The 25,370-nt window shown below is 39.2% G+C and overlaps 1 protein-coding gene across 1 annotated transcript in view; it reads left to right on the top strand.

Annotated features, from left to right (window-relative positions):
• Window positions 1-25,370, top strand: part of SMC5 (structural maintenance of chromosomes 5) — a 58,376-nt gene that overhangs the window by 16,724 nt on the left and 16,282 nt on the right. The window contains exons 7-16 of the mRNA XM_050328986.1: window positions 2,591-2,752; window positions 10,633-10,704; window positions 11,538-11,793; window positions 12,794-12,948; window positions 15,645-15,758; window positions 16,898-16,992; window positions 17,195-17,327; window positions 18,647-18,820; window positions 18,958-19,127; window positions 22,607-22,730. Coding sequence (XP_050184943.1) covers window positions 2,591-2,752; window positions 10,633-10,704; window positions 11,538-11,793; window positions 12,794-12,948; window positions 15,645-15,758; window positions 16,898-16,992; window positions 17,195-17,327; window positions 18,647-18,820; window positions 18,958-19,127; window positions 22,607-22,730 — 1,455 coding nt within the window. The remainder of the gene's footprint in view (window positions 1-2,590; window positions 2,753-10,632; window positions 10,705-11,537; window positions 11,794-12,793; window positions 12,949-15,644; window positions 15,759-16,897; window positions 16,993-17,194; window positions 17,328-18,646; window positions 18,821-18,957; window positions 19,128-22,606; window positions 22,731-25,370) is intronic.

Below are 25,370 nucleotides of genomic sequence, written 5' to 3' on the forward strand. Positions count from 1 at the left end.
CAGTCACATTAGTGTGTATTAGAAAGTTTAGTAGAAGTCACTTGCTAATGCATAATCTGCAGTTGAAATCAAAAGTCATCATAAACATAATTATTTTACTAGGTAAAGGATATTTGAACTATGTGCTGCATCAAAATTTCACATTCCGTTGTCATTTTGTGGTTTATCCAATTATGATAGAACTCTTGGTATTCTCCTACATTGCAAAATATCAAGTTCTCTAAAAGAAAAAATGCATTGTCTTAAAAGTGCGTGTTTCTTTGTTGTCTGACCTAGCACTGTGTAGTCCTAAGAATAAAAGTTATTGGTGTCTTCAAATTGGGTTTACCAAAGTTGAGAGTAGTATGGGAGTTTAGTCTTCCTTTAGTGGGTGTTTTCTCTCCTCCATCCTCCCTAAAAGGGAGGTTTCTATTTGCAGACCAAACACACCTAGCTGTTTAGATTTACCTCTGTAAGAAAACGGGAGCTACAGGTGAACCCCCCAATCAGTGTAAGGCAGATGTATAAACTTTGCCTAATGGAAAAGGGGGTGTCTAATGCTGAATTTGTTTTATGTTCTGACCACTGTCAAAGTGCATTTTTGTTTTGAAGACTCTACTGCTCTTCACTTGAGCAACACGTTTCTAATCAAGCATTTTTCTCTAGGCAGTGCCAACTGTTTCTCTATGTTGAGAATTATACACCGTTTTTATTAATGTCTGCTTTGTAAGCTTTTGAGCATCTGCTTAAAATTGCATAGAATGGACCATAGGAGTACAACATTAAAGGATTTAGGGGATGATTTATGTTCTTGTGTGTACCTTACTGGGGCTTGCATCAAGTGATGGTGTCATCTGCAATCAGTGCTGTGAGGGCTACAGGGTTTTGTTTGACATGGATAATCCTTCTTTTATAAAGCCTTAGAGAAAAGGGGTTTCTTACCCTTCTCCAAGCTTAAAGTTAAGGTTGTGTGGTGTACCATAAGGAATACTGGTTTAAGGTAGTTTAATGGCAGAAATGCTGTTCTGCCTACTGCTGTAAATGTCCTGTAAACACATTTTGAAAATGTGTTTTCACTAAGCCATGTCCATTCTTTTCCTCCTCTGACATTTACAATTAAGAAAAATACTGTTCTCTGATTAAGATGCAAATCTCTTGGGAGTACTGAAGTGCTTTAGAAGTTTTGCTGATCTTTAGCAGGGTACATAATTACAAGGATCACAGTTATTTGCTTAAAGATTATTGAAATATAGAGGTCTTGTGAAAGTCAAGTTTTCTTAAGGGATAAAGGGATCTACTGTATAATAGTGGTGTCATGACAACTTCTAGGGAAACTTGCCTGTGCTTTGTGTCTGAAGAAATGAAGTGTAATTATATGTGTATGCATTTGCTTTGACCTTGAAACATAATAACTTCTTTAGAGCAGAGCTAAATTTTAAGCTATTCTTTCAGCCTAGTGAAAGTATGATCGCTTTACCTCTGTAACTTTGAAAGAGTGGCTACTGATCATACTCCACATCCCTTACAGCAGCTTTCTTCAAGTACTTTTTGGATTTATGAAAAAGCTACTATGAAGAAAGACCTTGGATTTTATAACCTAGGTTGATTATTTGTGATTAATCAGGGTAATTCATTAACTACAAAAATGTGGTAGGAGACAAAGCCAAGTTAGCTGTTACAGGTAGAGCTTCCAGGCTGTCTTTATCTATTATTATTTTAATGCTCCAAGGCTTGAAATAAGCTAGGCATGTGCTCTAAATCAGGGGCTTTCTTTAATGTATACAAAATCAAACAGCACTCCCTTCCTCAGTCCTGCTGCATCCATGAATCTCCTCCTCCCTCTTGTCCTCTGAGTATCTTTTTTCCTCACAGACCCTTAACAGTCATGGAGCAGTAATGTTCTTTTGTTTCTTTGTTTGTTTGGGGTTTTGTTCAATCCTCTTTTTTTCTCCAGACCGTAACACATAAAGAAAATCACTGATAAGGACTCAGTTTTAACTGCTTTCTCCCCAAAATTCCTACCTTCTTGAAGTGGAAATTCTTCTCCAGTTAAACTTCCTAGATAGCTACTTCTTTTATATTTGTGATGTATTGTGGAGTTTTTTGTTTGTTTTCCAAAGTTCTGTCCCCTTGGTTTAGTTCAGCAGGGTTATGTGTGTTACTAGGCCTGATGGTCTGTCCAGCTCCTTTCCTTTTCTTTCTCCTGAAGTTGTCTGTGGTTATTTGCTCCTTAGCTTGAGGACTTCTGCTTAATTAGTCTCAAGTTATGGACAGAAGGGGCTAAGGAATTACTTTCCCACACCGATCCCAGATGGACTTAGAGGCAAGGTAATTGCAGACAAATTGGTTGTTTCTTCTGCTACTTGAATTGCATATTTTTTAAGAACCATTAAATGTGTGTGCTTGTTCACTGGGGACTGAATGATCCCTACAATTCCTAGTCATTGTGACTCGTAACAGAATGATTAATTAAGTAGGTGTTCTAGTATTAGTTTCTGAAAGAGATCTTTCTCCTAAAACTCATGAATAATTAAATAAAATGTTAGGGCAGTATAAAATACTGGAGTAGAAAACGGAAGTCTTTAATTATTTTACTTTCAACTCCTCCAAGGAATATGAAAATGTTCGTATGCAGTATGCGGAAGTGAAACAAAGCAGAAACAAAGCCAAGAAAGACCTGGAGATTCTGAAGGAAAAACAGTTCCCAAGGGCAAAGAAAATCGAAGAAGCTGAACAAAATTTGAACAGTCTGGATATTAAAACAAGAGATAATGTAGGTATTGAAATTATTGTTTAACGTGTTATATTTCAGGTGTTCTCTGTTCAGCTTTGTGAAATGTCAAGTAATAACTGCTTGTTTTCTTATGTGTCATAATGATGTGTTTCAGAAGAAAGTTTTCTGAAGCACCTGTGCCATTGATTCTTGTTACCTTCATATCTCTGTTCTAGGCATACATTCCTTGGTAAATATTCAGGAGCAACTCTGAAAGTCTGCTCTTGGTTTTGTAGAAGCAAATTTTATAATTCTTTTCACAGGACCTTCAAAATCTTCAGGGATACAAGTTTAACAGTTTCCACATGTTAGGTATCCCTGTTGAATTAGATACTTATTTTCATCTGTGGTTTGGGTTTGTGGATACTCTTACCTTCTTAAAATGTAGCCAGTTTGTGTAGTTAATTTCAGCTAAATTACAACTTTTCTGGCCTAAAAGCATTTCTTTAATACTGAATGGTGTTCCATGACAAGACAGTAATCCTCCATTGGTTGTGAATATTTTTATGCAAAAGGGAATTTACTGATAAACCTACTTACATGTTACAGCTTACTACCTGTTTTTTGGATAGCTGCTATCAGGGTTTATGGAAAATTACTATTTTTGTATGAAAAATAGTACTGTAATTCTCTGCAGAGTTTTAACTACTGTGTACTATTGAGTCTGCAGAAGTCGTATGCATGAGCTGCAAGAGTTTTTAGTGGATAACTGAAGATAAATGATAACATGAGAATGTTCATTGCAGTGAGTTCTGTTTGAAGATAACTGATCAGATCAGAGGACTTGATATGGAGATGTGACATCTGTAGAGAACTACTGCCTTGAAGCATCTTGTTGAATCAGGGTCTAAAACTTCAGTGGCATTTACTGCTCTGTGAGCTACTGGGCCATACACGTGGTGGCTTTAAAAAAAAAAAAAAAGGCAAACACCCTTACCCCAAACAAAAACAGATCCAAAACCAAGCCAGAAAAGACAAACAAACCCCACAGATTGTTGTTCACAGTGTTGCTGTTTTGTTGTGATACACACTGTACCAGACCATATGATTTACACAAGTACCTCTATTATTATTAGGAAAGCCTTTTGCTAAATGTATTCTTTGGATTTTTGTACCACATTACTACAAAAGTTTATTATGCTGTGTGTAGCAGTTATTAATATAATAAATAATAAGTCCCATAGGGACCATAGCGACACCAACGTGATGTGTAACAAGAGAGCTTATTCAGCTTATATAGCAGTTTCAAATGCTGCCACGTCACACAGGTAACTTCTTAAGCCAATCCCATACAAGCATTCAACAGAGCATGTGTGACAGAGTACTTAGAACTACAACTCCCAGGATGCTTTGCAGCACCTGGTGTAACCAGACCCCACAATTCCCCCATTTTAATAACAAGATAAAAGACAGTGGAAAATTAAAAAACAGTGCAATTCTTAACAAATATTTTTTACTTGACGTAGTAAACTTATTTCTTGCTTAAACCTTACATACCTAAGAGTTCTATGCAATAATAAAACTTTATTAATCAAAAACCTTATTTACCTAAGGGTCTTCTGCAATTGGGTAGAACAAAAACTTTTATCATAAATCTGAGGGTTTACATATAACTGGGGAAAACTTACTTTATTAAAACACAAGGAAAAGTTTAAAGGAGGAACATCATGTTTTGAGTTGTCTTTTATTAAGGCGATGTATTAGAGGTAGTGTTTGTTGTGTGTTCGTTTCAGGTATTTTGTATAGGGTGTAAATGGTTCACATACATTCATACATTCACACAATTTCTCTTTCACTCATTCGTTCGGGTGGCCACCCCAATCATTTTTCATTCATGCATACATGTAATCTTTGTTTTCATATTCTAGCTATACAACTTAAACTTTTATGTAGTGTTTGGTTAGAATGAAAATTATTTGACTCAGGATTTACTTACTTAATTACATGCATATTTTCACCCTCTACTCCCCCTTTTTTGTTGTGAATATGAAAAGTTAATGAATTTAAAGGTATAATACTGGTAAGTAGTGTGTACATTACTGAGTGTGTACTTACAGAAATGAATAGGTTACTATTATAATTTGTTAACTAATAATAATAGAAATTCTTAAAGATGCTAGTTAGTATTTAAACGAGATAGTTAGAAACTTAAACTTATTTAGATATATTTAAGAACTTAACAATTTTAAACAATATTCACTAAATGTGACTATTAGTAACTTAAACAAACGTACAGGGAAATTAGAAACTTAAAAATGTATTAATAAGGTAATGTTGAATTTTTCTCTTATTAGTGTAAATAGAAAACTAAAGACAGTTAACTAAATTATTTTAGATAAAAACATTTGTAATAATTTCTAAAGGTTTATATGTAAAATATGTAAAAACAGTCAGTAAATTCAGTGTCTGTATAGTTTTGGCCCCGGCCCTTGCCCGGGCCGCCGCCGCCTCTCTCACGAGAGTGGGGAGGCGGTGTTGTCACTGTTGATGCTCCTGGAGGAGCCGGAGTGGCTGCGGCCATGGCCCGGCCCGCTCACGGTGGGGGCCATGTCGCTGGTCATCGCCGCCAGGCTTCGGCTCAGCCCGGCGTTGTGCCGCATGTGCGGCTGTCCCGGGCCGCGCTGCTGCGGCCGCGTGGTCCGCTTCAGGGGAGCGGCGGCACGGGCGGGCTGGCTCCTGTAGTGGAACGCGGCCGTCAGTTCCAGGCACGGCCCGGCCGCCAGCACGGGCTGTTCGCGTTCCAGCTGCAGGCGGGCGGCGAAGGCCTCGCAGTTCTGCGCCGCCGACACGTGCTCGCCGAAGCTGCCGCGCCGCCCCAGCTGCATTTACAAACTTGCACCACAGTACCGGTGCAAGCCTGCTCGGCCGCCCGGGATGGCCGCGGGGCCGCCCCGCAGCTTCTCCTCAGGCACGGCGGCCGCCCCGGCCCGGGGTTCCACGCGGAGCTCGCCGAGAGCTCCACGCGGGTCGGGGCGCGGCGGGAGTCGCCGCCAGCTGCGCGGGGCTTCCGCTCGGGTCACTGCCTCCCGTTCGGCTGCGCCTCGGCCGGACCTTAGCCCGCTTGCGGGCTCCGGACAGAGCGCCCGCGGCGGCGCCGCTCCAGCCGCCCCCGGTGGTGTCGCCGCCGCTGCCATCTGGGTTTGCGCAGGAACTGCCGCTGTAGCCTGGTCTACACCAGCCGGTACCGCGAGAGGAAGTCACCGAGCCCCGTCCCGGAGCCGCCGCCCGGCCCGGGGGGCTGGAGTCGCCGCCCGGCCCGGGGGGCTGGAGTCGCCGCCCGCCCCGGGGGGCTGGAGTCGCCGCCCGCCGCCCTGCGGAGCTGTGCGCAGCTCCGTCCCCGGCCTGACTCGCTGCGGCTGCTGAGCGCCTCGACAGCCCCGCGCTCTGTGCCCGCCGCCGGCCTCGCCGCTCGCAACGTCGAGCGGCTATCACGTATCTTTCTTAAACATCGCGCCGCTGTTGCTGGTAGGCACAGCAGCTGTTGCTTAGCTACCGGCTCCCAGCACGGCCCATGTTCCATGCATGCCTCCAGCAGAGGCAGTCCACAACATGGCCACCAGACAGGAAGAGACGGCACTACCTCCTGCTCCCGGCATGGGCAAGATGGCGTCGCCCATGCTCCGGCGTGGTCTCCACGTGTCTGCAGGTTTTTAATGGCTTGGGGATTCAAAGTTTGTTCCCTTTTACCAGTCACATAACCCGCGACACGCGCCTTCTTCCCGGAATTCACGTATCCGCGAGAATTTAGCACACAAAGGTATATTCTAAGGTTTTTCTTCCGTACTCTCGGACCCCCTCCCCCTTTCCAGACTGCAGTAGCACGTGGAGTTCCATGCTGTACAATGTTTGGGGAGGGAAGATTAAAGTTTCTCTTTGTGGACGAGTTCTCTTGCGAGGGTTTTAAAGCGTCCACCTTTTTTACTTCTATTTTCTCTCTGTTTCTCCACCCCTCTTTCCAAGTAATTTCACTAAGAATTGTAAATAACAGGAGTCCTAAACCAGTTATTTTAATGAATTTTAAAAGTCCAGCTATTTTATGTTTGTTAACTTGTCTCCAAAGTCTTTTCAATATTAAGCTTAAGGCTTTTGCAATATTCTGCAGTTCACGTGAATTAAAAGTTTTCATTTTTTCTCTTTTTCTTTTTTCTCCCGCCCTCTCACCTGGGACGTAGATTTTTCTTCTCGAGAGCGTCCTCTCAAAACGTAGGCAATTTCCTACCGAATTCAGGCCTTTTTTCGAGCTCAATCGCGGTTTCTCCCGCCTACGCCCATCAGAGTTTCCTTTCCTCTGGTACCTGGCGTTTCTTTCTTTTCCACGGCGGACGTCCCTCAGCGTTAAATATAGGCTGGTACCTGACGTCTGGTCCGTATTTCTTCCTGATTCAGGATAAGGCTTAGGTCCCTGTTCCGGGCGCCATATGTAGCAGTTATTAATATAATAAATAATAAGTCCCATGGGGACCATAGCGACACCAACGTGATGTGTAACAAGAGAGCTTATTCAAGGAGTCCCAGCTTATATAGCAGTTTCAAATGCTGCCACGTCACACAGGTAACTTCTTAAGCCAATCCCATACAAGCATTCATCAGAACATGTGTGACAGAGTACTTAGAACTACAACTCCCAGGATGCTTTGCAGCACCTGGTGTAACCAGACCCCACAGCTGTGATTCAGAATACTTAAATGTTTAAAGATGTTGCAGTTTTATTTAAGTGGACTTTTTTTGCTGTGGTTGGGTGTTTTGTTTTGAAGGTTTTTGTTGTTTTTTAAAGTCTTGCTCTTCTTTAGAGGAAAGTTAACAACTGGATACTGGAAATTAATTTTCATATGCAGTAACAGCCTTCATGCTGGTGAATTGCTAAGCTTTGTTTTCACTGCTTGGTGTTATCCTGCTAGGTTTTACTCATCTTTGAATTTAAAGAATGTTGGACTAATACGTTTTCTTCAAACAGGAAAGAATTCTACTTAGCCATTGGTACCACCGTTCTTGGAAGTGTTGGGCTATAGTCATATAGAAGTTATCCTCTGTAGATCTTTTATATTCTGTATGAGAAACCTAGAACAAAAGAGGGATCACTTTAGTTTTAATTTGCAGAGAGCTTGCTTGGCGTAGGCTACTTTCTACGAAGTGGAAGAGAAACTGGGGAACATACTGGCTGATTGATTTATACTCGTGAATCAGCATGTTTTTCTGCTCAATCTAAACTTGCAGACTAAAGCTTTCGCATACAGAATATTCACAAGGTTAACTGTATGCTGATGTGATGTTTGGTTTGGGCCCAGAAAATGGATTAGGTACATCTGTTTGCAGTGTTTCGGAAACCAGAAGTGGAAAGCAGTATTGGAATATTGCAGTAAGTCTTCTATAATTTATTTACATCAAGTGCAATATTCTAGTACTACTTTCTATGATTGGTTACTGTTTTGTATTTAATTTACAGCTGATACTGTGCTGTATGTAATATTAAAATAAGACATTTCCAAATCTGAGTTCTGTTCTGATGTTAAATAGTGCGTCCAGGTCTAATTTGAATAACGATTATCTTGAATGCATCCAGTCCAGAATTGTGGAAAAAGACTTATTATATACTTGGTTATGGTATGAACAACTTGTAAGATAGTAGGCCAGCGAAGATGTTAGAGATGTCTTGCTACTTTGTGAATTTTTGTGACAGTAGCTCTTCTTCAGGTACTGAAATCCATTTCTCTCCTGCATAACCTTCCTAGTTGGGCTGTTAAAATGCCTTCTTAAAGGAGAATCAGTGCTGGTTGCACTGTCAGGAGTTTCACAAGAGTCTTAAATATCATACCTTTAAAATTATTTAAGTTGCTTCTTCATTAGTGTGTCACTTTTTCATAGACTGCTTGAATTTCTTGTAACTTGAAATTCTATCTTTGTAGGTGCAAGCATTTGGTGAGCATTTCACAGATAATTCTTCTGTAAGCCAACAGAGTTGATTAATGAATTATTTTATTATAGAAAAAGTGTAACTATTCTGACCCAAAAGGAGTTCCTTTTCAAGCTAAATTTTAAAAGCAGTTTCGTATTTTAAGTCTGCTCTATTTCGGACACATAGACCTGTAGGAAATGGTCTTCAGACCCTTTGGTTGAGGTTTGTATCCATTATCAAGTAACTGTAATTCTCACTGCTTTGTGAAGTCTTGCTCTTGGCTTGAGGGTGTATGTGTGAGAGCAGAGCACTTTGTTTAGTTTTGTTGGTAAAAAGCTGGAGTTAAAATTTTGCCTGGAAGGAGCTGAACTGAAAGTAAAGGTGGAGCTAAATCTGGGAAGAAATTAATGTGTCAAGACACCATGTGACTTTTGTTCCTGTCTCTTCCTGTGTTAAAATTCTTTTGATTACTGGGTTAGATTAAAAATTTCTAGTCAGAATTGGTACTTTTGGATCGTAGGATGTGTAGATTGTGGGAACAAAAGGAAGAGACCTGTTTTGTAGGAGGAAGTTGATAAAATTGTGTAAGAGAAGTCTAGAACAGTTTCTGGTTCAGTCTCTTTAAAGGTATATGAAGACAGTTGACTCTGAAATTCAACATTTTATCCATGTTTAATAGTATAAAGCAGTCTGTTGGGCTGTACCATGATAATCATAAAGACAATTGTTATTTTTCTGTAGGGTAGGTGTATATATAAATATATAATAACTGAAATATAGTAATTGAAAAATGTACTTTCAGTTCCTTAATAGTGTCCTGATTTTGAGAGTCTTCAGAATTGTTTTGTGAATATTATGCATCAGTTTCCTGCAAGAGAACTTCCTCTACTGAGTGCCTTCCTGAGCTCTTTGGAGAGAGCATCACAGAATCAATATCTCACTGCAAGACCAGGATGTATTTGTTCCATGTTGCCTTCGTGCAAACATCTGTAGAGTCTGTGTCTGAAGTTTTTGTGTATCTTTGGGATTTTGGAAGGGAGAAGATTCTGCATAGTTTTATTTTCTCCATTCTTGATGCATCTTAATGTTTTCAGTATGACTTGATTTGTAGGAAGACGTATCCTCTGGTGAGAGTGCTGTGTTTATTTCCTTGTCTGCATTGGAATTTGCTTGCAGTCCTTCCATCCATCTGTAGTGTTCCAGTATTCTGTTTGCACTCTTTTCAGCCTTGAGGGTTCAGGAAAGGAGGAATTAAGTTTGCAGAAAAGCATAATACACTCCACTGTGTTTTGAACTCAGATGTGTAAGTGCCTGGGCACTAATAAAACCTAGTCTGAGAAAGCAATTGGACTGGGAGTTGCCAGAAAGTTCCTTCCACTGTGTATTATTATACACCTTTATAGAATTTGCGGATAGAGAAAGAGTAGAGACAGGGATGCCTACACATGAGCCAACAAGCTGTCAAGCTCAGCTGTGGAGGATATAGCTTCATCACAGTCCACTTCAGAGGCAAGATGACTGGCAAATTCTCTTTGGCCAACTTGTGTCCAGGAATTTAATGCCTTGCTTGCTCTTAAGTATCAGCTTTCCTTGATAAAGTTGTTTTGGAAAAAGGGGCGATAGCGTTTTATAATTGTAAGGATCTGAATATGTAACATTTTGTTGAAATCAAGGATGGAGTTACTTTAAATTCAAATTAGGTTAGGACGTTTCCTCTGTATGTCATACCTGAAGTAGTAGATCTATGACTGAATGGTTGTGAACATGCCATTCTAAATTCTTCACAAATTGCTGAAATTACAGATTTAGTTACAGATATAGTTACACATATAGTTAAAGATAATAAAAAAATGTAAATTACTTTGTCAGTAGTAAAATGTGGAGTAAATGTTTAGTTATGTTTTACAGAATGTTGCTTAAAATATGACTGCTTGTCACAAGTATAACTGAATTTATGGCTACAATTTAAATACCTTTCTGTATGCAGACCACTAAAATCACAGAGATTTCCCAGAAAATTAAACAGAAGCAAGATGCTTTGGAGATGAAAGCAAAAAAGGTAAAAGTTTTTATATTTGAGACTTTCTTTGATGTTTCTCTGTGTTCTCTGTTTTGTCTACTCTTCTGTTAGCAGAGAGGCAAATTTCCATGAAAATGCTGCAAGTGCTTGCACGCTTCACTTCCTTCAGTACACAAGGAATCTTTAAAACTCCTGTTAGTCAACCAGGTATTACTAAGGGACATGTATTCTACATAAAATGAGTTGCCTTGGTGCAATGAATTTAGGAATAGACAATATGTGTATATAAATATATGTATATACACACACTGTATATGACAGGCTTTCCCTGAAAAGCTACAGTCTCTGTAGTGATGCCTTCAGCATTGTGTTTGCCCTCAGACCCTCCGTGTGAGAGGTGAGATTGTTGCTTCTGGTAACTGTATACATCCGGCATCTTTTCAAAAGAAAATGCAGAGATATAAACCAGTACTAGAGCTTAATCTAAGAGCTTGGTCAAGAAATGCATTAAGTAAAATGTGTAAGGATACAGAGTCAAAATTTCCAAGTTGTGTTTGTGCTATAGGTTTTATTTAATCACAGACTAACTGTTCAGTGTGTTAAGGAATAAGCTAAGCTTTAGGCTTCTGCTTTGGTGAAAATGAAGAACTTCAACAATTATTTTAAAGACCTAATTGTATTTTTGCTTATGTAATTCAGCTGTCATAGTGCTATTGGAATTGTAACAGACTCTTAGGGGTTTAGCGTACGGTTACATCAGCATTTAATACCAGCTGCACAGGTATCCCAGGTGTTTATGTATATATATCTGTAGACTATATACTAGTTCTGTACTAAACTCCTTTCTTATTGAAAATACTCAAAATTTTTAGATTGAAGAAATTAAGCAAGCACTGAGAATGAAAAAAGATGAAGAAATGGACAGACAGAGCAAAATATGCAAAACTCAGGAGATGATAGAGGCATGGAAGAATGAGCTGAATACAATGGCAGTATGTGAGAATCTTCAGCCACAAATTGATGCTGTTAATAATGAGCTGAAAAAAATACAAGAAGAAAGGACAAATATCGATAATGATATCAGTGATCTAAGAGCAGAGAAAAGGAATCAAGAGAGAGAACAGAAAAGTAAGTTACTTGGGTTTTTGTTTGTTGCTTTATTTTACTGTTTTAATGACCGTACAGAATCTACTTTTCCTCCTCTAGTGAAATAATTTCAGGTGTCTACCTCAAGCATATGTCATAGTTGGCATATGTATATAGCAGTCCTCTCTTCTGTTTTATTAAAAATAATAGATAACACTTTAAAAATAGAATGAGAAGATTTGAAAGTAACACTTAACCTCAAAACGATTCTTAAAAAAAATTAATATTTCTGATCTCAGGTAAAGGGACTCCTTTTGGGATTTTTTGGTTTACTAAAGGAAGGTGTGTAGTTAGTAGGATGCAAAAAATAAAACCAGTTTTTACAATTATCTCTTTAATAAATGGAGATATATATTTCTCTCTGTATTAGCTACTGATGGAGAATTTGTTCTTTCTAGATGAACTACAGAAAGCTTGTTTAGCCTAGGATTTATGGTAACTTCTCTCTGAGAAACAAAATTCAAAAATCCAAGAAGAAACTGAGGTACAGTGAGTCCAAGAGATCTCAGGAGAGAGACACAATGTATTTTCTCTTGAGCAGCACAGAAACTATTTGATCTGTTTCTGCTGACTAGCACACACAGTCTGTTGTCATACATTTTGTTTTTTGCAAGCATGAAATAACACACAGGTATTCATGTTACTAGTCCCACTGCCTCTTTTCTCTTGGGATACTTTGTTCTATCACTGTATTTAAAAAACAAAGTCTTGAAGAAACAGACTGTTAGGGCGAAATGGCTGTACTTTTACTGTGCTACCACATTTTGTTATTCTTAAAGCTTTAGCTCTATTTTAGTTTTTAAACCTTAATAGTTCTTAAGATTTCTTTAAGTAGCATCTCAATTCTGGAAAGAGAAATATAGTTCTTAGCATTTACTAACAACCTTCTTTTTGGAGTAGTGTGGTCACTAAATACTGGAAAATACTAGTTATAGTGTATACTTGCTGTGAACTCTGTTTAAGAAACTATCTTAAATTACAGGAATAATTGATCACCTTGGACAACTTAATAATATAATGAAAATGAAGGAGGAGAACCTTAAAGGGAGATTCCCAGACACATACTCTGCTCTTATGTGGCTAAGAAAGAACAAAGACAAGTTTAAAAAAAACGTTTATGAACCCATGATGCTTGAAGTAAGAAAATTTACTTGCATATCACTCTGACTGGTTAATGGTTAGATTATTTGTGTTGCAAGACTTGGAGAATGACTTTAAAAACTTTTAAGACACACCTTGGAATGTCGTGCCAAGTACATGCAGGATACATTAATATGGTGAACTATTTGTAATTATAATTCTATAGGTAATACTCTAGTTCTTAACTTTGATTGAGATAGGATAGTTCTTCACTTCTCAAGAAAGTGTCTATTGCTGATTTTCTCTTAAGGTGCATCCAGTTATTTAGACTTCAGTAGCTCTTACTTGCTGCTTTGAAAAGCAGTGGTATTGGCATTGAATATCTCCCGTTATAGCACAGCCTGCTTGGCTATGGTTACACGTCTGTGGTCCCCAGGTATCTTTCTGGTTTGCTTTACACAGCCAGCTACAGACAGAAACACATGATCTACCCCTAGTTGTGGTTTGGTTTGACAGATGCTGTACTCTCTAGGAATAACAGGGATACATTTTCAAAGAGGATATAGATTTTTTTTTTGTGTGTATTAGTCCATCATTATCCCAGCATCTTGCTATATATGCCCCATGTAATGTGACGAGGATGAAGATCTCCAGTGCACTTCCGTCAGAATTGCAAACTTATTTAATAGTGTATTGCTACAATTTAAATAAGTATGTTAGAATATTTGTATATCAATTCTTATATTTTTGTCCATCACTAGGGCTGTTCAAAATTACTTTTGTTTGGTACAGAATCCCGAGTATTTCCTGTTATTACCAGAATTTCAATTATTCCTGGAAGACCACATCAAGTTAATTTTACAAATGCTTCGATAGGGTTTGGTTTTACTTTAAGGCCACATTACACTCTGTAACATCCATTGATGTCTCAATTTTTCTTTGTGTTGTGGTTCAACCCCAGCCAGCACCAAGCCTCAGGCAGCAGCTGCTCGCTCGCTCTTGTCCCCCCCAGCAGGACCAGGGAAGGAATCAGAAGGGTAAAAGCCTAAAGACTCATGGGTTGAGATGAAGATAGTTTAATAAGGAAACCAAAAGCTGTGCACACAGGTGAAGTGAAATAAGGAGTTAATTCACTGCCTCCTGTGGGCAGGCAGGTGTTCAACCTTCAGGATAGCATGACCCCATCACTTGTCCTTGGCTAAAACCAGGACACCAAGTCACCATTACAAGGTAAATTTTTTTGCAATAGCTGAGAGGAGGTGTGGCTGAGGGGCCAGACCCTAATGTTGTTGATCCCACCTCGTATCATAGAATTGAAAGGTGTGGCAAAAAGGGACTCTTGCTGCTTCTGAGAGGAAGGGTGTTCCTTTCTGGTCAGGAGGAAGTGTGGTGGGAAAGAGCCAGTCAGTGTTTGTTGCGAGCTTTCAGTGTAAATAGTGTCTTACACTTTTTGTAATTAATATTGGGGGTGTTACTGTTCATTTTCTTATCTCATTACTGTTCACATAAATTGTTCTTTTCTCAACCTCTGATTTTCAACTTTTGTACATCCAGTTCTCAATTCCATCCTGTGGGAGCTGGAAAGGGAAGGGAAAGTGGGGAGTGAGTGGCAGCATGGTTTTAGTGGGACTACTAAATTGGAGAATACTGTTTGTAAACCACAGCACTTGGGAAGACAAAACACCATTTCTCCAAATGTCCCCTTTCTCCTTCTTTCCCCTACTTTTTATACTTTGTGTGCTGTCATATGGTATGGAACAAACTATTGGTCAGTCTAGGTCAGCTGTCCTGATCATAACTCCTCCCAGTCTCCCAATGCACTTTCCTCACCAGCGTGACAGTATGAAGAGCAGAGAAGGTGTTGGCTCTGTGTAAGCCCTGCTCAGCAATAACAAAAATGTCTCAGTATTATGAACCCTGTGTTCAGCATAAATCCAAAACGCAGCCCCATACTAGCCACTGTGAAGAAAACTAACTTTACCCCAACCAAAACCACCACATGTGGTATATAAGTTAGTTTCATGTACTTAAAAATTCTAGCTTTCAAATTGCTGTTAACTGTACCCAGCCTTTGGCTGACTTGATGTTATTAGATTGCCTAGGTCTGTCTAATTTTGCCTTTACATGTTATGTAAAGTGACATAATATCTAATTACTAGTGAGAGTTAACTGAAAAATACATTAACATTTCAGATATGACAAGCTTCATCCATTGAACTTGGATTTTTTTTTTTAAAGAATTCAAAGACAATTCAGTCAGTCTCAAAATCTATCTGGTTAGTGCTTCACTCTACTTGTAGTTGATCTTCGTGGTATCAAATTAAGGGGAATTGCATATGAATAGTTTGTGGAGTGTGGTGTTTTCTGTTTGTTAATTCATCAGTTTGATTGTTTCTGAACCATGAGAAGCCTTAGTAGTACTGGAGCAGGGCCACTAGACATCAGATGGGAGTGGTTGCAATTGAAGGTTAGGGTGAAGCAGAAGAGGCAGAGGTGATATGGAGAGAAGAGTTGATAGCTTTGGGTGTGGTGAAGAAGGATATGCATGGCTAAAAACTAAGCACAATGACCTGTGACTTAGAGTAGGTTTCTTCCCAAGAGAATTGGTTGCAAAAAAGGTGGGGAATAAGTTTTTAAAGACATTTTCTTTGTTTTCATTAAATGTAGTCTTGGATATCATCTTGATTATTTACAATGTTTTGGGGGGTGATAAGTCCAATTTTATTAAATCACTTTCTCATTACCTTTCTTAGATCAATCCAAGAGACAGTAGACATGCTAAATATGTTGAAAACCACATTTCGAGCGATGACATGCGGGCCTTCGTTTTTGAGAGTCAAGAAGATATGGAAGTGTTTCTTGTAGAGGCAAGTTGGCCCCACTTTAAAAATTGATTAAATACTGATGTAGGAACTTTATGCTTTGGACTTTACCAAGTAAATACTAAGTTTTGATTGAAAAAATAACTAATGCAAAGTGTTTAAAGGTTTTCTTCTGGATTAAGGTTTTATTAATCATATAAGATGTTATACTATAATATACTTATATCTTATACTATAAGATATAATACTTATACTTTAAATCTTATACTAACTGGAAGAATGCAAAAATATTAAGAAAATGTCTTTTTAGAAATACCTTCTTGTCTTTTTTGGCAAGGTGATAATTGCTAAGTATAAAATACTGTGTATAAGAAAATGGGCCAGAGTGGGGATCTACAAGTTGAGTACTAAGATTTTGCAGTGCCTTCTCACCAAAGAGACAAGAGAGCATCTTTTGTGAGATGCAATGGTCCAAGTAGCAAATCAGGCTTGTATTTTCTTAGTACTGGTGCTTCCTGAATCAATGAGGAGATTGTTCCTTTTGAAAACCAGGTAAATGATGCAGGAGGAAAAAGCCAGAAGATATAGTGTTTAACTGTCATAATCCTTCCCATCTGCTGTCCACAGAATAGTGTGCTTAATGACAAACTGTTCTGCAATTTTTGAAGACCTGTCTGCCCTTCACAGAAGCTAGTAATTTTTATATACATGAACAATAGTGGTGATATCTGAGGTTCTGAGGGCTTGTCCTGCCTGAAGAGTTCTGGAACCCAGTGCAAAGCTGCTTTGAGTAGCTAAACTGATGTTTCATTTATATCCCCAGTCTTTTCTGTGCTGTTAGGGTTAGGTTTTTCAGCATGTTTGCAGTCAGTGGTCTACCGTTCACTGTGTAAAATGGCTATGCAGCTTGAGACCATGGGCTTCCTTATTGCATCCAGATTAGCTGTTTAGATTGAGCACCTGGCCCTGGATTTGATTGCTTTTGTTTTCCTGTAGTGCATAATACTTAGAGACATTAACAGAGTCTGCTTTTAGAGAACTTAGTTATGCCTGAGCTAGAGTGTATTTGTGTGGGTTCTTTCAGAGGTCATCAGTTTAAAAGAATTCTGACACTGTAAATTGATAATAAATACTTTATTTTCATATGGTGAATTTTCTGGTCTTTTTTACCAAATCTAATGTAGATCCGGGATAATCAGAAACTAAGAGTGAATTCTGTATGTGCACCTGCTGAATCATGTGCTGAAAACCTCCCTTCAAGACCTATTGAGGAATTACAGTATGTATCAGGTTGTGTTGGGGAAACGGTTTTAAATGCAGGGTTTTTTTGCTATTACTATCCATTAGAATTCTCTTTGCAAATCAGATTTTTAGACCAGTTCAGTTCTGGGTTAGTGGGACTTCATTCTGACTTAGTAACTCCAGCTTGCTTACCTGCTAAATTTGGGTTCTGATGGATACTTGATTTTCCTTCTCTTCAGCCAATATGGATTTTTCTCATATTTACGGGAGTTATTTGATGCTCCTCGTCCTGTGATGAGTTACCTTTGTTACCAATATCGTGTTCATGAAGTTCCTGTGGGAACAGAGAAGACCAGGGACATGATTGAAAGGGTAAGGTATCTGAAGTAGCACAAACACCTGTGGTCTAGAATTTTATTTTGGAAATTCTCTGTCAAGTTAATGTGGAGAAAGCAAAAAAAATTGCTTTAGTGATTTTACTTCTCAGTTTATTTGTCCTTTAGAAGTGGGAACAGTTCATTATAGACTAATATACTGCAAGACATTTTAACAAATTCAATGATCTTAAAACAGTACTTCACAGAAAACTAAATCTATCTTTCATCTGTAAGCTCTTCCAAGTCAGTGTTCTGGTTTGGGCCAAAGACAGGGTTAATTTTTTGCAATAGACAAGAGGGGATGTGGCTGAATAATCCATCTGCCAGGCCCCCTGTATTTATATTTAGTCCATTACTCCCCTTACCACAGAGGCTTCACCCATTTGGCTGCTTGACTGCAGTGGGTGTTTCGCAGTTGTGGATAACCTGGGAGAGTGTCCATGGTTAAGTCCACCCCTCTGTCCTGAGTTCACCTGTATGGTGCATCTCTTCCCTAATGACCTGAGACACCTGGACCATGACCCCTCAGCCATACCCTTTCTCGGCTATGGCAGAAAATTAACCCTGTCTGGGCTGAAACAAGAACAGTTGTCAACCAGAGTCTAAGTGGTAAAGCAAAGTAAACACTCTACTGAACCAAATCAACAGAGTACAGCTGGTGCTGTGTCTATAAACTGAACAAAATTTTTAGTCAGATTTATCTTACCCTGTGGAAGCTTTTTGCTGTTTTCTGGTTTATTGAACACTTTGTCTTTATAACTTTTTGAAGTACTGTGTTAACCTGCATTATTAGAAATAACGAAAGATTTACCGTATCCTTTTTGACATGAGTAATTTAAAAGTAGCAACTAGTATTTTCATACCTCCTTTTTTCTCCAGATGCATTTACTTGACTGAAGATAATGCATTACAGCTCACTTTATGGCTTCATCTTTTAATTTCTTGAGTACTTTATTTCTGTTTTACACAGGCTATGTGTGCAACATGTTATGCATCTACAGCCAGTACAGTCCTTGTTCATGGTATAATACAAATATTAACAGTTCCCTCTGGTGTCTGTAACATAGCAATAGCCATAACCTGTTTAATTCTGTTTGACAAGAGTAACAGTTAACAGTTCTTTGCTCACCAGTCTGAATTACAAGTATAATGCTGCATGAAACATAGCATCATCTTTTTGCAAAGGTTGTTAACAAGTCAGAGTCTTGCATAAGCTGAAGTTTTTTACTGTGGATTTTAGTTTATTCATTGTTCTGAAAAGCATTGCCTTAAGTAACGCTTTTATCAGATTAATATTTTTGTGTGTTTTTTTAGGTTATACGAGAAACCAAAATTAAGCAAATATACACAGCGGAAGAAAGATACATTATTAAAGTATCTGCTTATACAAATCTAACCTTCTCTACTAACACGTTCCTGAGGGCAGCACAGTTTCTCAGTGGTTCTGTGGATACTGATGAAAGAAGACAGTTGGAAAACCAACAACAGGTAGGAATTTATTTCTGTGCTGTGTATGTTGTGAACTACTACCCATTTTACTATGCAGTAAGAGGAGCGTACTTGCATGTTGTTAATATGGTATATTTGTAATAAGAATGCTAGTGATGTATATTCTTTTATTTCAGGACATCAATAACATGTTGAAGTCGTTGGATATGCGTTTGACTACATTGTTTGAGAGACAGAAACATCTGGAACATAGAGACAATGAGCTCAGGCAACAGAAGAAGGAGCTTTTAGAGAGAGGAAACAGAAGGAGACAGTTGGAATCAAAAATTATTTTGAAGTATGATAGGTAGGAAACAAACCATTTTGTCTATTGTAAAATGAACATTTTAATAACAAAGTTATTTTTGACTTCTCCTTACTACAGTGTGCTTTTTACAAAGTAACCAATAGTTGAGCATCAGATAAGAGGTGATAATCAAGACAAGCAAGGTGTTTAGAAGTTAAGATTTAAGGCAATATCTGAGACAACAGGTAACAATGTTACAGATTGTTTCCTGTAATAAAATCATAGGATTCCAGTTTGAATAATTCAATGCAGTGACCCCTAATATTACCATATTTATCTTAGTGGCACATATCTAGATAATACCATAATGTACATAAATGGTTCTAAGTAAGAATGTCAGGGTTTGGAGTTGGACCTGATTGTCCATAGCATTTTTCATAACGTTTTTTTGTTTTGTGGGCCTCTGCAATTAGTTCTTCCCTTATGCTTTGTCATAGGGCAGAATCTGGGGGCATGGCTGAAGAGGTGTTTGGTTTAAGCTGACACTCCCAGAAGGCAGTAGGCAACACTGACATCCAGTCTCAGTCATTTTTGTTTCAGCTTTGGACCACTGTCATTCATTGACCATGTGCAGTGCTGAGAAAAAAATCACTCAGTCTGTTTCCACTCATGCAGCCAAGGACCATGTTTGCTGCCCGGGCACACTGCCTGCTTACGCACACCTCACTGTTTCACCAGTACCCCAGGTCCTTCCCTGCAGAGCTTTGCTACAGTCAGTCTGTCCTGAGCCTGTATCACTGCCAGACCCACCTGCTTCTCTCTACAGGGCTCTGCATTTATCCTTGCTGAATCTCATGAGCATTCTGTTGATCCCTCCAAACAGGAGGCCTATTCCTCCCCCCAGTTTTTAGTGTAGTCAGAAAGCTTCGTGACAGGTGCCTTCTGCTTGTTGTGTTACTGGCAGGAGTGTTAAACAGGACAGGCCCCAGAACATACTTCTGTGGTACCCCACTTGATACTGGCTTCCAGGCAGGATACAACAAACTCAAGAGTGACCATCTAACCACTTTTTTACTGATCTAATCTTCCATTAATTCAGACTGTCGTTTTCAAACTTGAATGCAGCTGTAGTGTGGGAGACAGCATTGAAAAAGTTAGAAATTAGTCTGCTTCCAGCAGACTGAGGGGAAGATGGAGCTGATGCAACTCAGTCCTCTTACATGTATCCAGTAGTGAGGCTAATCCTGACTTCTAAGCAGATACTCTCACACAGAACACATCTGAAGAACTTATATATACATGACCATACAACACAGATGGACACACAAAGCAATGGGGCAAATGCAGCACCAGTGGGTGCCTCATGTTTCTATGCTCTCTGAGCAGTGTGGGACTCCCCTAGTAAAGCTTCTACATGTACCTATGGGCAATGTGGGTCCCATCAACAGCTGGGTCCAGACACTGAATCTGCACAGTAACTGCCTCTGGACCTCAGTCTCCCTAGTGGCTGGTACCTGGGAATGCAAGCCCCTGAGGCTCTAGCCCTGCTTCTGTTGCTTGGACAGATTGTCTCACCCATGTGTACACACATGCTGAACTGGGTGTGACTCTGTAGTTTCCCAGTAGCCCTTTCTATGGTCCTTCCCTCAGAAACATTGAGGCAATACAAATGTACAGAAGTAACGGTGATTGTCCCAGTCCTTGCCCTGTAGCCATAACCATTACCCCTGCCATTTTACCCTTAAATGCATACACATACCAGCGGGTCTTGCCAGTAGAGACAGCTGTCTGGCAACCTGGCTGGACTCCCCTGGTCCCTCCAGTAGCCATTTCTTCCTGTGATCTCATCCTTAGTGACACACATACCTACCCACTAGACTACTGTCTAGTGTGGCTTGGTCTTTGTTAGGGATCAAACACTCTTGTACAGTTTATCTTGTACCAGGGGCTGGCACCATGTCCACCTCTGACCTGTGGTGCACTCTGGTGGCTGTCATTTACATTCTACTCACTCCTCTCCAACCAGGTGCAGCTTTCACAGAAAAGCAGGTGCCTTCCTATGATGTGTGATTTCATGATAATTGGGTGGGGTAGGAGGTGTGACTCTGCCAGGAGAACTGCCACCAAAGGTGGTGCCGACAGTTGAATTAGGGTTGGGGGCTGCTGTTTGATCTTGCAGAGGGAGGCACAGAGAGGCATGTTCTCGTTCATCCTTGGAGCCCCATGTGGTATTGCTGTAACCTTAAAGGGCAGTAGCTTTTTCAAATATATTTTTGCATTTCAGAGCCTGAAATTACATGAGGGCTGTATTACTGCATATCAGAGTAGCTTTTTGTTTTGTTTTGGTTGGTTTTTCAGTTTTCTTACATGACATGCAGATGTGGCTCTTAGTGAAGGGTGTTTTTGAGGACCTGGCAGTGTTAGGGTAACAGTTGAACTCAATGATCTTAACAGTCTTTTCCAACCTAAACACTTCTATGATTCAGTTCCATCTCAAGGAAGCAACCCACCCTTAGCCCAGAGGGTGCTGTGATATTGACTTACCTGGTTGGGTAAGTCAGCTTACCTGGACACTGGTGCTGAGGCTGTCTGGGGACAGGGTGTCCCTTCCTCTGAGTCCTGAATTTGCATTCCCATCTGCTAGGGTGCCCCTATGCTGCTCTGGGTTTGTGGACATGAGCGTTTCATGGACTGTTAGGTACTGTGATGGGCCTGTGAGTAGCTAAGGTGTAGGGTATTGCTTGGGCTTCCCTCACCTGCTGTTGTCTCTCCTTTATATGTGTGCAGGTGAGCTTTTATCAGCTTTTAACAGAAAGCCTTGCTAAAATTGAGGTAAATTACAACCATTTGATCTCCTGTCACCTTGTTCTTTTACAGTTGGATTCATCAGGTATAGTGTACCCCTTGTAAGTGCTTACTAAATGTTCTGATCACCATCTCTCTTATGCCCCTAGAATTGTTTTCCGAGGGGCCTTGCTCTGGAGTTTTCCAGGGATTAAAGTAAGAATGATTAGTTTGTAGATTGTCCTCTTGGCCTGTTTGGCAATTCCAAATGCTTTTCAACTCACTAAAACATCGTGATTATTTCATATGAATCTCTTTGTACATATTTTGGAAGCTTAGGACAAGTGAAAATTCTGTTTTTCTGTGCTAAGATGAGGACACAGGTTTGTTGGGTTTTTTTGTAGGAAACCTAAAAAGAAATAAGCAAACTTCCTGAACTCTCCTGTGTTGTATTGTAAAGATCTAGTAGCAGAATGCTGATTTTTTTTCTTTGAAATTTACAGAAGTTAAGGACTCTGCTTGTGCTAATGCTATTAGTAGCCAAAATTGGAGTTTATTTATTAATTTTTTTGTCTTCTTTATGTGTTCAGTTTAAAAAGCGGAGATTAGGAATGCCTCTAATGTATTTGGAATGTTTAGATTTAAAAATTCATATTCTTGATAACTATTGGTTTATCATCAAGTTGAAGAATTTTTGTATTTTCATTACAATTTATTTTTAATCATGTTTAATCAAGTATTGATTCCTCCCATAGTTTAAGACAGCTGGAACAAGATGCCATTGATCTAGAGAAGGAATCTCAACTGGCAAACCTAAAGATCAAAGAAATAAATAAGCAGAAAGCAGAACTTGTTACTGAGTTTATGCATCTCACAAAGGTATGTATTTGTATCTTGGTGTGTATTCCACTTTTATTCACAGAGTTCACAGAATGTTCTGAGTTGGAAGGGACCCATAAGGATCAGTAAGTCCAACTCTTAGGTGAGTGGTCCATCCAGGGGTTGAATCCACAGCCTTGCTTTGTTAGCACCATGCTTTAATCAGTTGAGCTACTCTCACGGTAATATGAAAAGTCCAGTTCTGTTAGTTTAAGTAGGAGACAGGCGGCATTTGGATGTGTTGCTGTAAATATTACAAGTTAGTTTTCTTCAAGAGAAAGTCCTTTTGAAGGCTATATCAGCTTGAACTTGTTCACCTGTCACTGTAGATCATTTGCTTATGTTGATTGAGACTCTGTGACTGAAGTCTTAACAATCCATGGTTTTATTCAGTAAATACAGGAATGAACTGTGTAACCATTTCAGACAATGTTTTCTGAATACTTCCTGGCTCTGAGTTTTCTCTTCCACCCGAGTTCATAATCGCCTTTTTTTTCATTTGGTTTTTGTTTTGTTTTGTTTTATTTTGTTTTGTTCTTGTTTTTACTGAGAATATCATTAGTTATGTGGAAAAGTGACCTGAAACTGTACGTATCTGTGATTTTGGAAAATGTCAAGAATGGGAAAGATACTCAGGTCTCAGGCTCCAGTGTCATAAGGTTTTTCTTTAACTCAAAAAACAGTCTGGACTTAATTGTTGCATTAACTTAAGCGTGCAAGTCCTAGTGATGGAAAATGCTATAAGGTGAATTTTCTTAAGTGTGGTTTGTTTTTTTTTTAAACAGGGGGAAGGTTGGTGGAGTTTGGTTGGCTTGTTTTAGTAATTAGAAGACATTTAGTTCCAAGGGAATCTGCTTGTGCACTCAGAAAGAAATGATCCTCTTCTTGCAAACAATTTGAGCGTGCATGTTTTCCCTTTGCCATGACTTACCAACATGGAAACATGTTCTTGCTTACCCCTGAAAAGAGCTGAGTGTTACCTTCAAAGTGAGGAGGATTCCTAAACACTTCAGTTGCTGACACTTATATAATACAGAAAAAATACCTCGAATGGGTGGGTTGTTTGTTTGTCGATAGGTGTGGACTTGGCAACAATTGCGTTGTTTCAGAGATTATCTTTGGGTCAGCCAGCCACAGTAATTTGAAAATGCCAAAGAATTGCAGAAGACACCTACCATATTAAAAGTATTACTAAAACTGTAGATTACTTCATAGAAATTACAGAACTTGTGCAGTTAGTAACTGTTTTGAAAAGTAACTTCTCAAAACTTGTGCAAATGTTCTGTGTTTAGAACAGGATTTTATAGAAATAGGCTTTTGATTTTTTATATTTGATGCCCATTTCCCAGTACATAAACGGTTCAAGTACGTTGTTGTAAAGTGCAGCTGAAGTTGTTTACTGAGTGCTGTATGACCTACCTGAAGAATGTCTCTTAATTTGTTTTTCACCCAGCACAGGAAAACAGATCGGACACGTACTGTGTGTTTCTCAGAATACCAAGAGTGTAGGGAAGGATGGATGGTATTTGCCTGAAATAGTTATTGATTGCAAGAGGGATTTATTTCAGTTGTATGTCAACTCAATTTCACACTTGGTGTGCTGTAACAAATACATGCTAGTACATACTGAAGGGAAGACAAATGGTCTGGTACAAGGGAGATATATTTCATTATGTGTTTTATCGCAATAGTTGAAATCCATACATATCTAGTTGTTCCCAAGCCAGACTTCATGAATGCTTCTAAAGTTATGTGAGTATTTATATTTTCTTTACTAGATTCTGTAGTTATACTAGCTGTAGGTTATTAAAGTGAGAAAAATTTCAGTAGTTATATGTTTCAGACATACTCATTTCTACCACAGTGGGAAGTTTAAAATAGGCTTGGGGATTTGTGTGTGCATGTGAATGGTAATATGATCTCTTTTTTAAAAGAGTTGGTCAGTCAACTAAGACAGGCTGCGTGTATATTTACACAAACACACAAGGCAGAGTGTACCTGACATGTACGTAATACATGTCAATACTTCACAACCAGTTGAGAGAAAGAGCTGTGTTCCACAGTTAGATTCTGGCACTGCTTTTAGATTTAGTTCTGTTTGTGCTCTTGTTACTGAATAGTCTTAATGTTTTCTATTTTTCATCTCCCTTTTTAATTTTTTTTCCAGTTTGAATTTCTCATAGTTGTTTTTAAGTTGCTTAAGAGAATTGGAAATAGACATTTTCCTATGTCCAAGTTCACAATATAGAAATTCAAATATCAAACCTTGTCAGATCTTGACTCGCCATTGTGGTCAGAAGCTAACACACTAAATCTTCATCTTGTCCTCTGTGTTGACAGCTGAAACTTTGTCCTCCCTTTCATTAAGAGAGAGGATTCCTTTGTATTTATATGCCAATCATAAAAAAACCCTGCTGCGGGCATGTCAGGCAAGCGGAAACAGACTCAACCACTCATGGAGTTAAGGGTCTGATTCGTTTATTGTGCCTAACAGCAGTGCTTAAATACATATCAGAAAGCTGTGTGTCGAATACGGATTGGCTAATGAACAATGAATACAGTCCCCATTGTTCATTCTTTACAACTTCTGCATTTCTTGCTGACACTGTCTCTTGCGATTCCCATGCTGGCTTCCAAGGT

Source organism: Myiozetetes cayanensis, unplaced genomic scaffold (genome assembly GCF_022539395.1).
Source record: "Myiozetetes cayanensis isolate MyiCay16 unplaced genomic scaffold, myiCay2020 scf4, whole genome shotgun sequence".
NCBI classification, from domain to species: Eukaryota; Metazoa; Chordata; class Aves; order Passeriformes; family Tyrannidae; genus Myiozetetes; species Myiozetetes cayanensis.